The 16,993-nt window shown below is 43.9% G+C and overlaps 1 protein-coding gene across 1 annotated transcript in view; it reads left to right on the forward strand.

The window, feature by feature from the left end:
* Positions 1–2,565: 2,565 nt before the first annotated feature.
* tmtopsa (teleost multiple tissue opsin a) overlaps positions 2,566–16,993 on the forward strand; it is a gene marked incomplete at both ends in the record, with an annotated part of 416,667 nt that continues 402,239 nt past the window's right edge. The window contains one exon of the mRNA XM_084326877.1: positions 2,566–2,941. Coding sequence (XP_084183003.1) covers positions 2,566–2,941 — 376 coding nt within the window. The remainder of the gene's footprint in view (positions 2,942–16,993) is intronic.

Below are 16,993 nucleotides of genomic sequence, written 5' to 3' on the forward strand. Positions count from 1 at the left end.
TATATATCCCAACATTTTCCTTCAGCACACATAAACACAGTCAAATGCATACGCTCAGCCCCTCCTCCCCCACAGTACATAGTGCATTCCCCAGTCCCCAGGCATTCTTGAACGCACCAACATCATATCTCAGTGAAAAATACATAAACTCCAACCTAAGCCGTACAGAGATCATTCCCCTTAACATAGCCACTGATTCCGTAGGACCAACGCCCCTGATCATAGGCAGAGAGAGAGCGAGAGCGAGAGAGAGAGAGAGAGATTCCAATTCAAACTTGGCTCAAAATATTAGACTCCGTCATAGAACCTATTTCCCTGTATGGTTGCGAGGTCTGGGGCCCACTTGCAAACCAAGACGTCACAAAATGGGACAAACACCAAGTTGAGACTCTGCATGCAGAATTTTGCAAATCCATTCTAGGCACCCAATGGAAAACACCAAATAATGCATGCAGAGCAGAACTAAGATACGCACTAATTATCAAAATCCAAAAAAGAGCATTTCAATTCTATAATCACCTAAAATAAAGTGACCCAGACACACTCCATAACAAAGCCCTCACCTACAGAGATGCCCGCTCAGCCAGTTGGTCCTGGGACTCTGCTCACAAACACAGGCAGAGCCACCAGACAGAAACCACAATGGACTAAACCAAAGTATAAGAAAACTATCTGACACATAGTACACAGTGGCAGAATACCTGAGCACTGTGACTGATCCAAAACTAAGAAGATCCTTGACTAGGTACAGACTCAGCGAGCACAGCCTAGCCATCGAGAAAGGCCGCCATAGGCAGACCTTGCTCCCAAGAGAAGACAGACTGTGCACCCACTTCACACAAGAAGAGGTGGAAACCAAGCTACACCTCTTAACACTTTGAGTGCCACTCACGAGATTTCTCGGGTTTTTAATAGTGACGTAGAATGCCACTCACGAGATTTCTCGGAATTTTTCTTTTTTTGCGATCTGAAAAATGATTGCATCACCCGAGCCTACCCGAGTATAGCCGAGGGGCGCCGGCGATCACTGTGGAAAAAAGCGCCCCCTGTCGTCTCCCAGATGACATAAGTGATTTTGGAATGGACTCAATGAAAATGAATGGGGAAAAAAATCCGGTACTCCACATTTTCCAGTTCACTGATCCAGCCGGGGTTACCAGAGTTCATTCTGGAGCCTCAGAGCCCCGCGGATCATGGAGTTCTACTGTATCGCGTTGGATCCATACACGTATCGATTTTTTCGAATGGTGATCAGGAATTGGAATATACCAGTTGGATACCATCTGATGTCAGGTAAGGACTCTATGTTATCAGTGGTAGGATAATCAGAGTAAGTTTGATGAAGTTATAAGCTGTTTTGTGAAATGTCTTCTTTCGGTTTCACTGTAAAAGTCCGTGAGGAAATCAACAGAGCGATTATCAGTGCGCGGCCGTAATGTGCTTGCATGCACGTATAATATTGATCATCTAGCGTTTATTTGAAAACGATTCATAAAAAGGCCGACGAATATCAACATTGTGGAATATTCCACTAAAAGACGATTTTCATAGAATGCTCCAGAATTAGCTGTTTTTTATATCAAAACGGGGGCTTTTCTAACTGCTCTGAAACGGAAACGACGCGATAAAAAAACAATCTGCCTTCACAGCACTGACTGGAAAATAGTCTTTGATAATGCGATGGGCAGATTAGACACATAGCCATAATTTAAAACATAGATTAGGCGATATTAACGTTAACATTGGCGCCGATGGTGGCATTCAAGCGGTAAAACGGAAAACCAGGCGTGGCGCTCAAAGTGTTAACAACCTGACCGAGAGAGAGAGAGAGAGATACACACACAGACAGAGAGAGAGATACACACACACACACAGAGATACACACACATAGACAGAGAGAGGGAGAGAGAGAGATACACACACAGAGAGAGAGTGAGATGAGGGAAAGAGAGAGGGAGAGAGACAGAGAAAGGGAGAGAAATTCATTGTTTTCTTTTTACTTTTAAGTGGACTTGAAGTTGAGCATTGGCACAGCGGTGTGGAGCCAAATGATCATCCGCTCTCGCTCGTCTCATCTACGCTGTCCCACTGTATTTTAAGGCTATTCTGCCCCCACTGAACCACGATGTGCACCTCTCTCCGGCAGACGTCAGCTAGTGAAGAGCAGGCAGTAATTTAAAATCAGGCAGAGGGAGGCTTGCCCACCAGACGGTTTCTGTGTGTGACTGTGAGCCAGGAGTGTGCGTGTGTGTGGATTTAAAAGTTTAAAACTACCACACGGTGGAGCACAGCCTCTCCAAACTTTTTAAACCTGATTCAACTCACCTGAACTGAGAAACTAAGTTCTGTATTTCCCAACCTGCCGTTTTTTTTGGCCTATATTTTTAAAAGATTTACCACTTTTTCAACTTTGAAATTTCATTACAAGCAACACGTCCTGCCTGACGTCGACTTTTATTTTACAATATATTTTACACAGTCACACAAAGACAAAACAACGTCATATTAGCTCCCGTTCAGTGCACCGCGTGCGTTCGTACCGCTGCCGCGCAGAACCGGACTGCGATGATCGTGTCCAATGTGAGCCTGAGCGGCTGCACGAGGGCCAATAGCGAGCTGTGCGCGGGGGCGGCCGGAGAAGCGCACCTAGATGCCAACTCATACCGGGAGACCCTCAGCCCGACAGGGCACCTGATCGTGGCTGTGTGTTTGGGCTTTATCGGCACTTTCGGGCTGCTGAACAACCTCCTCGTGCTGATGCTTTACTGCCTCTACAAGGTGCTCCGGTCCCCCATCAACCTGCTCCTGATTAACATTTCCATCAGCGACCTGCTGGTGTGCGTGCTGGGCACTCCGTTCAGCTTCGCAGCCAGCACGCAGGGGAGATGGCTCATAGGAGCCGGAGGATGCGTGTGGTACGGCTTCGTAAATTCGTTTTTGGGTAAGTGAAAGTGGATAAAGCAATGTAATATGTTGAGAAATTCTGTGTTGTGTGGCCATTTAGGTATATCGTTTCGGTTGTTGTGGATGAAAGAAGGACTTCGTGGCGTGCTTCTTTTATGGAATGCACTGCGCTTATGAGATCAGGTGTTGTTATATACTTTTGTCATTTAAATGTACATGATGCGCGTCCTCTCCAATCAAACTTTGTTTTAAAAGCAACTTTCAAAATAACGTAAAATAGACTGTCATTGCATGAGCACAAAATTGGAAAATTACCGACTTGATTTAATCTCGCTCAGAGAGAGAGAGCATTCGTTGTCGTTCTATATCCCAGAAGAATAGAAAAATATATATTTAGCATTATAATGACCACTGCGTATATAATTCGGTATAATAATAGGATAAACTAGATTTGACAATGCGTTATTTGGTGACGCCGGTGATGCTATACTTGGATCATGCATATTTTTTGTTTTGTTTTGCTTTTTTGTTTGCAATTCCATATAAGCAATTCGGGTAGATTTTATATTAAAACAATGGTAGGCTACTGGCGATACTGTATAGCCGTAAGCTCTCTGCCCCATACGGAGGCTGACGGGACAGGCTATTGAATAAAAAATCTACAAAAGTATGAATTTTCATAAAAAAGGCGCAGGGGAGTTTGTGGAGGCACCTGGCTGTGCCCTTCCTCTAATAGCCATGTCCACAAAGTTCATAATTAGGTCGTAGTGTGCACATCCAGGTGCAGGATCAAGGTACATGTGAAAAAAGAGAGGCAAGGAATGTCCACATAATTGGATCGCAGCTCACACTACTCCCCCAATACGCTGGGTAAAATAAAAAGAATGACAATAAAATAAAATGCCCACACACTGTTGTAACCTATGGTTGTAACTGGGCGACAGAGATAATAACGCTTGCGTTGCTTGATTGCAACATACCTTAAGTGCCAGGGGCACAGTTTGGGCTGTGTGGTGTTATAGTGTAGGTGCTGCGCTGTGTAAAATCAGACATTAAGCACTAGACCTATATGAATTGAAAATGGGGGACTCTGATGTAAACAAGACAAACGTCTTTCTCAGGTCTGCATCCCCTTAACAATTGTGTGTATTGAGCCGTACTGTATTGTACCCATTCTGCAATCTGTTAAATAAAGTTTACATTCATTCATTCATTCACCTGAGTTGCTGAGTACAGTATTGGGTGTTGTATTGCGGTCTGAAAATGTGTCAGATAGATATAAGGCTGATTTGACGGCTGGGGAAAGGAGGCAGTTTGCATGCATAATTAGTAATATTACAGAATTAGTTATTACTGAGTGTGGAGGTGGTTTGGGAGCCATGCTGGATGATGGAATATGCCTGAGGCAAGAGAAGCCTTTAATATACACGGTGGTTCATCTGGATCATCCTCGTGGCTGAACGCTGGGTGTGTGGGGCTCGGTGCCAGAGAGACGCTGCTCCCGAATAGGCAGATGCGACATCAGAGTTTGTTGCAGGGTAAAATCACCCAAGGGCCCCAGGGGGCATTTGAAATGAAATGGACATTAATGATAGGGATGTTAATGAATAAAATGGTCAAACTGTGAGTCCATTGTCTGTCGGTGGGGTTGGACTTGGTTATTGCCTGGCTTGTACACAAATGTGTTTTGATTAAATTAATGTATTGTGGTCTCCTTACCTGTGTTTGAATGAAATTCGGTTGATAGCAAGTGGTGAACAGTCCTGGATATAATTATCTGTTGAACAAACGGTCCCCTGATATGAACACATTTTCTCGTGATATTGTGTTTCAGGTGGTTCAAATTTGTTTCCCCCAATATAATAATAATTACTGCCATTACAGTAGCAATCTTAAATGTATTCCAATGCCCCCAAATAACTCTAATAACAACACAACTGAGCCTTGCTTTGCATTTATCCATTCCCACATCTGTGATGAAAAAAACAATAACACAACATTATTGGGGTTGGACAGTATATGAGTTGCTCAACTGTCCAATTAAGGAGGAAAAACATGAATAATGGGAAGTTCACTTCTAATATAAAGAGTTGCTCTGAAAACAATGATCAAATACTTTTGGTTGGTAGAGAAAACAAGTATGCATCAAAATGTGTCCTAACCTACTAAAGTACTATAGCCTCAAGGCTCCCTGCCTACACCAGTAGTTAGCAGTCATATCTTTCTTTGATAGTTCCCATAAAGTTTGCAGATACGGCCCCTTTCTCACCTGATTTAATGCATTTTTATTCACAGCAGCTACTGTACAGGTCTAGTGCTTAATGTCTGATTTTACACAGCGCAGCACCTACACTATAACACCACACAGCCCAAACTGTGCCCCTGGCACTTAAGGTCTGTTGCAATCAAGCAACGCAAGTGTTATTATCTCTGTCGCCCAGTTACAACAGTGTGTGGGCATTTTATTTTATTGTCATTCTTTTTTATTTTACCCATACAACCCAACTGAACAGGGATAGCCACTAAAATGCCTTTTAGGCATTTAACCAAAAAAAATAGAGGTGGATATTGAGAGCAGGTGGGCAAAACAACTTCCGTCAAGGTTCATTAAGCAGTGTGGCTATGAGAACCACATAATCATCATTATCATCAGCATCATCATCATCATCATCATCATCATCATCATCATCATCATCATCATCATCATCATCATCAGCAGCTTTAGCTTGCTACAGGACAAAGTCCAAACCCAACGTCCAAAAGGCAAAAACATAATTTTTAGGGTTGTCCCAGCGACAGCTGGCGGACCCTCTTCATATACTTGAGGGGACATTAAACAAAACATCTAGTGCAGTCACAGAAGTGATGTAATAGGCAACACTGACCTGTAGGGGCACCAATCATCTGTGTTGGCAGCCCACACAGCCACAATGGCACCTGTAACCTCTCCAAAAGAGTGATCAACAAAGTTATGTTTTTCAATAATGTAGACCTATACTAGTGCAACTAATATGACTAATAGTAATATATGATATATATGATATATGGAAGAACAAAATGAATATAAACTAATTGACCTAATTAGAATTTTGAAATTCATCAACCAAAATGCATTGCACTATTTACCAGCTCCCCAATCAGGTTTATCTGGCGCCATCACCAACTTTACCCCCTGAGACATGGCCTGACTTGGGAGTGATCAGTCGAGTCCATCTCAAGTTGATAGCTAATTTGAGGTAAGCTAAGGTCGCTTTCACACAGGGGCTGTTTGGTCCGGACTATCGGACCAGAAGTCGATAGTCCGGTTTTTCGGGGTTTGTGTGAATGCGCAGTCGAACTCGGTCCGCGGACCAAACACGCGAACTCGGTCCTCCAAAAAACATAGGTCTCGGTTCGCCTTCATCGGACCAAACGTAGTCAGTCACCTGATAAACTGTGCATCTTGGGTAGAAGGAACACCGCAGCTTATTATTATAATTATTAATACCGCAGTGCGCAGCACACTGCATCTATCTATATATCTAACTGTGCATCTTGGGTAGAAGGAATAAGAAAAAAACACGGCTTATTATTAATACCGTGGCGCGCGGCCGGCATTACAAGCACACTGTGTAAACATGTCTCGTGGACAGACTTGGGTGATCCGCTGATCTGGAGTCAGACATGGCTCGCAGTCCACACACACAGACACACACACACACGTGCGCGCGCGCGCACACACGGGCTCGCAGCTACACACACATTTCCACTCTCTATCAATGCCACGCCTCTGCTACTATCACGCCTGCTCACGGCTACGCAGTTTGTGTATTTCCACAATTTCACTTTCTGAAGGGGAGGGATTTCCACTCTCCATTGTGTCCAATAGACGAGCGCCCTTTTCGACCGCGTGACATTGTTCAGAAAGTTCGGTGCGCTTGACAAATTGCTATGTGAATGCAGACGAACCAAATGAAGAATGCAACAATGTTGCAACTTCACCACCAGAACCGCACAGAGTCCTCCAAAACTATATGTGAAAGCGACCTAAGTCCTTACTTGAGACAGTGTTTGCCTCAGAAGTAGAGCACACACACACACACACACACACACACACACACACACACACACACACACACACACACACACACACACACACACACACACACACACACACACACACACACACTCATGTGGCAACCGCTAAGACAATCACTTTAAATAATGGAAGTCACTTTAAGGAGGTATTGTATAGTATAGTTTAGATACATTAAGAGTTACATTTTTTAATTGTATATTGTATAGTAGTGTACATAGGAACCAGTTTCTCAGGAACTTAGCATGTCTTTTTTTATCATGCATATCTTGTGTCTTACCTATTTTCTTTTTTTCTATCCTTATCCTTTAAATTTGATGTGACTTTAAATTATAATGTAACACTATATTTTACTGCATTTTGAGCAGGGCTCTAGACTATTCTGGATCTTAATTTATGGCTTTAGACTGTGAGTACAAATGGTATTTTAAGTGCATGTTCATTTTTGACTTGGTGTTGGGAAGAAATCGCCTGGTGTAATCCGACAACATCGGGTCTAGTTTTCCATTTGGATACATGGCAGATGGTACAGTTCTCTTTTACTAATTTATTTTCTGACAGGCAGAGGAGAGGGACAGGAGGAAATAGGAGAGAGTCATTTGAATTTCAGTGTATATCGGCAGGAATTGAGCCACCGGGGCATCTCATCAGACTGTATTCCTACTTCATCACGTCAGTTATCTCATCACTGCATCCCTCAGGCTGGACTGTTGATGTCCATGTGACACAATTTTCATATGCTTCACATCCACTAAATTGAGTTCCCTCCTCTGAAGCCCTCTCACTCTCTTGAATCTGTCAAACTTTTAAATTGAAAGGATCCAGGCTCTATATACGCACCCGGGCCTCTACCCCCTTGATGTGTTGTGGTCGTTTTCAAATCAGGATATTGCTTCTTCGCAATAAAGAGAGCGGTGAAGGTCGGTCCTCTGCCTCAGAGTTTCACTAAGTTGTCTCTAGTATGTCTAGGAAACGCTATGGTGATATTAAGCACTGTCTGAAGCTGTGTCACATACAGTATCCACAAGGAAACAATTTACAAAAATCCCTCTGACAAGATATGACACTTACTGTACAAGCTGGAATACAACAAGAAGAGAGAGAGAGAGAAAGAGAGAGAGATAAACTTATTATTTTGGAATGATGGCTCCCAGACATTATTAGTGCTTTCATTGGTTATGGATGAGCAATTCCATAATAGACTCACAAAAACAGAGAGAGGCAGAAACAGAGTGGGAAAGAGAGGGATACATAGAAGGAGGGAGGGGGAGACAGTGAGGAAAAGAGAGGGAGATAGATACAGAGAGGGAGAGAGACAGAGAAAAACAGAGGGAGAGAGATACATAGAGGAAAAGAGAGGGAGAGATGGAGAGAAAGAGGGAGAGACATAATAGGGAAAATAGAGATAGGGGAAAGCAAGAGACATAGAGGGAGAGAAAGAAGGGGGTAGAGTAGAGAGGGGGTAGAGAGGAGACATAAACAGAGAGAGAGGGTGACAGAGAGAGAGACAGAGAGGGTGACATAGAGAGATACAGAGAGGGAGACAGAGAGAGAGGGAGAGATATAGATAGTAAGAGAGGGTGACAGAGAGGGAGAGATATAGAGAGCAAGAGAGGGTGACAGAGAGAGACAGAGAGGGCGACACAGAGGGAGAAAGAGAGAGGCGGCGAGGGAGACAGAGAGGGAGACGGAGCAAAGCAGAGAAGGACAGTGGGAGACAGAGCGAGAGAGGGGGAGACAGAGAGACAGGGGAAGACAGAGAGAGAGAGGGAGACAGATTGAGGGACAGAGAGGGACATATATATATAGAGAGGGGGGAGACAGAGAGAGAGAGAGAGAGAGAGAGGGAGAAAGAGGGATACAGAGAGAGGCAAAGAGGGAGACAGAGCGAGAGATTGATTGTTCAGGTGACAAATGCCACTTTCAGCTTTGACAAAAGTTCAGCACTCCTCAAAGAGCCACTACAAAGGATTTCAGGATGATCGATGCTCATCCCAATTAGAGGGAATTACTGCTGGTGACATAATGCATTATCAGGAGGATGGCTGTGTTTTTCAGTTCATTGTTAGATTGGAGCCACTACAAAGGATTTCAGGATGATCGATGCTCATCCCAATTAGAGGGAATTACTGCTGGTGACATAATGCATTATCAGGAGGATGGCTGTGTTTTTCAGTTCATTGTTAGATTGATTTGTACGTTTCTCACGCAGTCTTGCTCTTTCAGCCCCATAATAATGTCTCTGAATGTGGAACGACTGAACAACTGAGCACAAAGCACAGACTCACACAAACACACACTCACAAGCACACATACTGCCACTGAGCTCGTTCAGTACCTTCTTGAGATCACGTGTACAAAAGATCTAAAGGGAAGATAATTAAACAGAAGGTTTTGTCGATACAGTACTGAATTCTGCCATCCGGACCCATGCAATTTGAAATATTATTATAGAATATAGAATATGAGGCCTATAAATTACCTTATTATAGCCAACTTGCACACTATGGATCGGGCCAAATCTCCTCTTTCAAATGTTCAATTTGGATTTAGTATCACCAGGCGTGCATGAAGAACAGAGAATGAAATCTACTGTATGTACAGTATGTTTTTTATTCTTGCGACAGCTCAGCCATTTTTTTATTTTTTTAATAATTTTTTAGCATTTTTACAGCTTTATTGGTCACGCATGACCGACAGAGGAGAGGGCGAACGGGAGGAGAGGTGGGGGAGACATGTGACAAATAACGACGGGAGCTGGGATCGAACCCGGGTCGGCCGCGTAGGTGCGCAAGGCACTATGGTATGCGCCACGAGGGCGCCCCAGCTCAGCCATTTTTAAACTGATTTCAAATCGGATTGTTGCTAAATGTTCAAAATAGGGGAGACAAATGAACTGTGCTCCAATATATGCCAATAACGTTCAGTTTTGTGGTATATAATCCAAAGTAATAAGAGAAATACAAAAAATGCATACACTAGTCATTTGTTTGAAGGCAGCTAGAAGCCGTTGGGAAGTGTAGTTTAAAAATATTCCAACGCTCATTGAGAGCTCTGGATGTCCTCTTCTCAAAATGATAAAACATTTCTACATTCAGCGACGGTCGCTTTTTCAAAATGGCGTATCCCCGCAATCACAACAACACATTTCAAAAAGGGGGGGCAGGTGGCGCACGGAGATTACGTTCGTCACCAACACCAGGGAGACACTAGGATTCGCCTGTTCGAATCCAGCTCCCGGCGTTGCTATCAGCTTGGCTGGCCTCTCACACTGATACAATTGGCTGTATCAGGGGGTGGGAAAGCTGAAGGGTGGGTCCTGGGCGTTGTGGACAGCGACCCCTACAGTTCGGTCGGGGCGCCTGCTCAGCAAGGGTTGGAACTAGGGCTGCAACGATTAGTCGACATAATCGACGATGTCGATTATAAAAAATCGTCGACGAGAAATTGTTGCGTCCATTAGTCATTAAAAATTTTTTTTTTTTTTTTTTTTTTTTTTTTTTGTGCACTACCTATCTTTGTGAGAGTGGCTTCTCAGGGTTCCAGACAACATCATAACATGATGATCCCATAGCAAATTTTGGACATTGAAAACATTGTTCCCCTGCAGGAGATGATGATCAGACTAGACACACAATACATTACACACGCACTCCTCTCACTCACACACAGCGATCAGAGTAAGACACACACATACACACTCCTCTCACTCACACACAGCGATCAGAGTAAGACACACACACATACACACTCCTCTCACTCACACACAGCGATCAGAGTAAGACACACACACATTCACACTCCTCTCTCTCACACACAGCGATCAGAGTAAGACACACACACATACACACTCCTCTCACTCACACACAGCGATCAGAGTAAGACACACACACATTCACACTCCTCTCTCTCACACACAGCGATCAGAGTAAGACACACACACATTCACACTCCTCTCACTCACACACAGCGATCAGAGTAAGACACACACACATACACAAATTACACAGTACACACCTCTCACTCACACAGCGATCAGAGTAAGACACACACACAAATTACACAGTACACACACTCTTCTCACTCACACAGCGATCAGAGTAAGACACACACACATACACACACACACGGACTCCTCTCACACACAGCAAACAAAAGTTATTTAAAGTACACTTCCACTTTAATTTGTATTATTTAATTTATTTATCTTGTTATGAGTGATTGCTGTATTGTTCTTCAAATACATTTTCATTTAAAGTGGCTTAAAGATCCAAATTCAAATGTTTCATGAGTCATTATTTTAATTTGCTATGGGATCATCATGTTATGATGTTGTTGTTTGGTCCTGACAAGAGTCTCAAAGTCTGGGGTGATGGTAGACAAGGAACTCTGAGGTCATGCTCAATGTCCAATCTGTTCCTCTGCTCTGTCTTCAGCTGGACCAGAGCTGAGAAGCCACTTTCACAAAGATAGGTAATTAAAAAAAAAAAAAAATCCTTTTTTTTTTTTTTTTTTTTTCTTTTTTGGTTTGTTGTTGTTTACATTGGTTTTCGATTAGTCGACTAATCGAAAAATTTATCGGCAGATTAGTCGACTACCAAATTAGTCATTAGTTGCAGCCCTAGTTGGAACTAAGGAGAGATAGTGTGGCCTCCCACACGCTACACTCTCCCCGGTGAGAACCTGCGCGGCCAGGTTGGCCTGCCCCAGGCTGCACATGCGTCGGAGGAAAGCATGTGACAGTCTCCGGTCTCCCGGACCAACAGTAGGGGAAAGTACGCAACAACCAGGAAGGGTGGGATGGGAGAAAAATCGGGAAAAAGGAGGGGAAGAAAGATATATAAAAAAAAAAAACACATTTCAAAAACTAAAATCTCACTAATAACACTTTAACCTATTGGTAAACAAACGTATTGCTGAAAATATACACTATGACTGCTGTTGTGACATGGTTATGATGTTTACTCTTGAACACGTTTTGAAAAAAATACGCGAATTATGTCAGACAATCTGGAGAGCTTTATTTATGACGTGATGTCATTTTGGGACCGGTACCGGTACCATCGGGCTTAAGAGGTTAACCTTCTGTAATGTGGTAGTGAAAGTGTTAACCCTTTGTAGTGTGCTAGCGAAATGGTTAACCGTCTGTAGTGTGTCAGTGAAAGTGTTGACCCTTTGTAGTGTGGTAGCGAAAGGGTTAACCTTCTGTAGTGTGGTAGTGAAAGTGTTAACCCTTTGTAATAATGATAATAATGGATTGGATTTATATAGCGCTCTTCATGATACCCCAGTGACCCCAGAGCGCTTACAGAGTCCATTATTCGTTCATACACAGTCATACCGGTGGTGGTAAGCTATCAGAGCTGCCCTGAGGCAGACTCACGAAAGCGTGGCGAATAATCATTGCCTACGGCCCCTCCGACCACCACCAACATTCATTCACATGCATACACATTCATACGAGGCAAGTAGGTTAAGTGTCTTGCCCAAGGACACAACGGCAGTGGGATGGACATGGGCTTGAGCTGGATTCGAACCACCAACCCTTCGATCATTGGACGACCCGCTCTACCCCTGAGCCACGCCGGCCCAGTGTGGTAGTGAAAGGGTTAACCTTCTGTAGAGTGGTAGTGAAATGGTTAACCTTCTGTAGTGGTAGTGGAAGCGTTAACCCTTTGTAGTGTGGTAGCGAAAGGGTTAACATTCTGTAGTGTGGTAGTGAAAGTGTTAACCCTTTGTAGTGTGGTAGTGAAAGGGTTAACCTTCTGTAGTGTGGTAGTGAAAGGGTTAACTTGTAGTGTGGTAGTGAAAACGTTAACCCTTTGTAGTGTGGTAGTGAAAGGGTTAACCTTCTGCAGTGTGGTAGTGAAAGTGTTAACCTTCTGTAGTGTGGTACTGCAGTGTGGTGGTGACAGGGTTAAACCACTTGCTTTGCCTCAACCCAGCAGGGCTCATTTAGCCATTTCACCTCTTTGTACTTTCCTCTGAATCTATACTTTATTGTCTTTCATTACAGTGAGGAAAAAGCAGAATTTCTCTCCCTTGTTTTTTCCCCTTCTCTTTTGTATTGACATCCTGCCACCAGGGCAGCGCTCTGCTGCATAGAGTGGGCTGTCTGTCTCCCGCTGCCTCAGGTGGTTATATGTACACAGCCACTGCATTTGCCTTGGGCTGCCTGAGGTTAACACACACACTGCCAACTGAAGTTAGAGAGCTCTGTATGGTACACACATGGATTATGGAAAAAGACAGACACACACACACACACACACACACACACACACACACACACACACACACACACACACACAGAGACAAGTGTGTAGAAATGACACACAGGCATGCACACACAGGCACACACACACACACGTATGCGCACACACACACACACACGCACACACACACACACACACACTAAATGGTAAATGGACTGCATTCATATAGTGCTTTTATCCAAAGCGCTTTACAATTTGTTCCTCACATTCACCCATTCACTCACACATTCACACACAGACAGCGGAGGCAATCATGCAAGGTGCCAACCTGCTTATCGGGAGTGTCTTGTGTCTTGCTCAAGGACAATTCGACACGCTGCCGGGAGGAATGGGAATAGAACTAGGAACCTTCTACAACCGCTCTACCTCACTGTCCCCGCAATCATACTCATACTGGATAAGCTGGTCAGGAAGGCCAGTAGCGTGGTTGGGGTGGAGCTGGACTCCCTAGCGAGGGTGGCGGAGAGGAGGAGCCTTGCTAAGCTCCAGGCCATCAGGGAAAACCCATCCCACCTACTATACACAGACTTGGCTGACAGGAGGAGCATGTTCAGTGCTAGGCTCACACTACCCAAATGCAGCACTGAACGGCACAGGAAGTCCTTCATTCCAACAGCCATCAGACTATACAATGCATCACTGTGCCTCACTGCATCACTGAGCACAGAGTGGCAGTTACCATCTTCCTGGACTTAGTTCGAAACAGCACTGTGCAATACTACACCTACTGTAGACCTCAGTATATTTTTACTGTATTTATTTACTGTATATTTTATTCCATTTTTATTTTATTTTACTCTACTCTTATCCTAGGCAACTTGATTTGATTTGTTTTATTATTCTAATTCGTGACCTGTTCTGTCTAAATGTTTAAATGTTGAGCGATTTGCAGTGTCAAATTTCCCACGGGATAATAAAAGTATTTCTATTCTATTCTATACAAACACACATACATGGACATAAATACAGACACAAACGGACACAGAGAAAAAACACATTTGCTCACAGATATAAATGTACAAATATACAGCTACATGCATGCATGTATATAGGCACACACAAACACACAATCACACCACCACCACACCGATCACCTTTCTTAAAGGGGAACTATCTTACTATTTATTTCACTATTTGGGCAATTTTACACAATTCCTGTGAGTCTATGGAACACATATGTATGTTTTTTCCCCCAAAAATTTATTGTTTTGTATTTTTTTTCTTTTGAATCCTCTCTTTCTCTGATTTTTTCCTCTGTTTTCTCCCCGTCCCAATTTAGTCGTTGTGCCAATCCCCCCCCCCCCCCCCTACCTGGTTGTTGTGCGCATGTTCTCCTACTGGTCGGTACAAGGGAACCCTGAAGTCATCCGCACGCTTCCTCTGACACGCGCGGCAACAGCCAGTGACTCTTCTTTCACCTGGCAGCGAGGACTCTCATTGGTGAAGTGTAACGCGTGGGAGGTCACGCTGCCTTCATCAAGTCCTGCCTCCGCTGAGCAAGCGCCCATACCTGACCTGTAGGCGTCGCTGTCCACAACGCCAGATTCCCACCCATAACTTGCCCTCCCCCTAACCCAGCCAAACGGGTTAGTATAGCGATCAGCCCAAGCCCCAAGCAATGATGACTCCGGGAGTCGAGACCGCAGCCTCTTGCATTGGTGACGAGCGCAATCTCCGCTATGCCACCTGACCGCCCCCTTGTTTTGTATTTCTAATCAAGTACTCTAGAGCAGCATTTTCTGCACTTCCAGATTCCAAGCTGTTTTTGGCAATGACAAAATGACAATATACCCCCGTGCGCTATGATATTTTGCAACAGGTTGACGTGACGCGAGTCCTGATACGAGAGAGAGCAAGAGAGAGAACGAGCGAGAGAGAGAGAGGGAGAGATAGAGGGGGGGAGAGAGAGAGAGAGAGGGAGAGGGAGAGAGAGAGGAGAGAGAGCTCCGAGAGCGTGCGTGTGTTTCCCCCCACACACACATAGGGATGGGAATTGATAGGATTTTATCGATACGATTCCATTATCGATTCTGCTTATCGATTCGATTCTTTATCGATACCCTTATCGATACCTGCTCAATTTATAATTTACATAAATAAATTGGAAATGCAACAGAACTACATTTACATTTAGTCATTTAGCTGACGCTTTTATCCAAAGCGACTTACAAGTTCTGTATGACAAGCCATCAGGAAGGGCACAACTCTATCAGCTGAGCAACAATGTTCATCAAAGTGTTGAGTGCTACAGTGTAGGTTAGTTTATTAGGACAAGTGCATGACAGTACGGTTAGTTAGGGTTAGATATATTTTTTTTTATTCAGATAATGGTTGAAGAAGTGCGTCTTTAGTCGACGGCGAAAGATTGGACGTGATTCGGCTGTCCTAACTGGGGTGGGTAGTTCATTCCACCATTGTGGGGCAAGGACTGAGAATAGGCGACTTCTCTTTGATGACCCTCCCGGAGCTTGGATAGGAGTAGGTCTGAGGCGGCCAGAAGATGCAGAGCGTAGGGGTCTAAGCTGGTTAGAATAACAACATGCAACTTGACATTTCTGATTGTCATTTATTGTTGAGCCCCCATGTCAGAAAAATACAAAAACTGTAAAAAATAAAACATTAACTATAGCCTACACTTAAATAAAATAATGTATTTGAGATTCTCTTAAAATGTATTTATTTTTTTATTCTTAAACTAATTTAATCTATTGAATAACAGGTTGTTATTCCTCCGACTTCTGTCTCACACACACACACACACACAGACACAGAGACAGAGCTCCCTCCCCGGGCCCCTGTCCTTTAAGGTATTGGCTTGTGTTGCTACACGGACACATTTGTATGTTGCACCACCATGGTACTTCCTGGCTTACAGTGTAGACTTGTAAATAAAACACTGCATCTCTTATTATATGTGAACTAAAGAGTACAAGGTTTACACAACAGCCCCCACCTGCTGTTTTATTGTATTTGTACCTGTACTATCCGCTGTCAGCTGTTTATCTCTCTTTGTGAGCTTGATTAAATAGCGTTAGCTCACGCTAGATAGCGTTAGCTCCGCGGCTAATTTTAGCTCACCCTGACCTAAATCAATGACTAGGTTCTAAAGCATTCAAGTAGTTTTCACTGCACATAGAAGTAGCCAAACAGCGGGAGCATTTCGGGAGCATATTACCAAAATCCAGGCAATTTCGAGCCCTTAAGGAATCAAATACGTCTGCCATGGCTACATGCTAACGCTAACGTTGTTTTGAAAACCTGGCAGCGATAAGGGAATCGAAAGTCACGGGAGGCACACGGTTCCAGGCATCGGCCAATTAGTTTTCGATTCCCATCCCTACACACACACGTAGTCGCGATTGTGTGTAAATGCTCCGAGACGAGTCGCACCGTATGAGAGCCTCTCTCTCCCTCTCTCTATATGTCTGTCTTTCCCTCTCTCTCTCTCCCTCTCTCTCTTTCTCTATTTTGAGGAAGTGTCAGCAGTGACAGGGAAACCGCTTTTGCATTATTTCCACTTGCTCCGTTGTTGAGCGAATTGTTGATTGTGGGCGGTGGCTACAATCACATAGGGGGCTGAGATATGCAGATCAGCAGCACCTACTTACGTCAGGGAGCGAGTCAATTCTGAATGGCTTGGTTCAGTGGGAGAGGTTCTGAGCTGAACTGAAGAAACGGGAGTAGCTAGAGATTTCACATCTAGTCAGTGTTGGTACAACCCCACCATTACCCCAGTGTT

The sequence above is a fragment of the Notolepis coatsorum genome, assembly GCF_963971535.1.
Source record: "Notolepis coatsorum genome assembly, chromosome: 13".
Lineage (NCBI taxonomy): Eukaryota > Metazoa > Chordata > Actinopteri > Aulopiformes > Paralepididae > Notolepis > Notolepis coatsorum.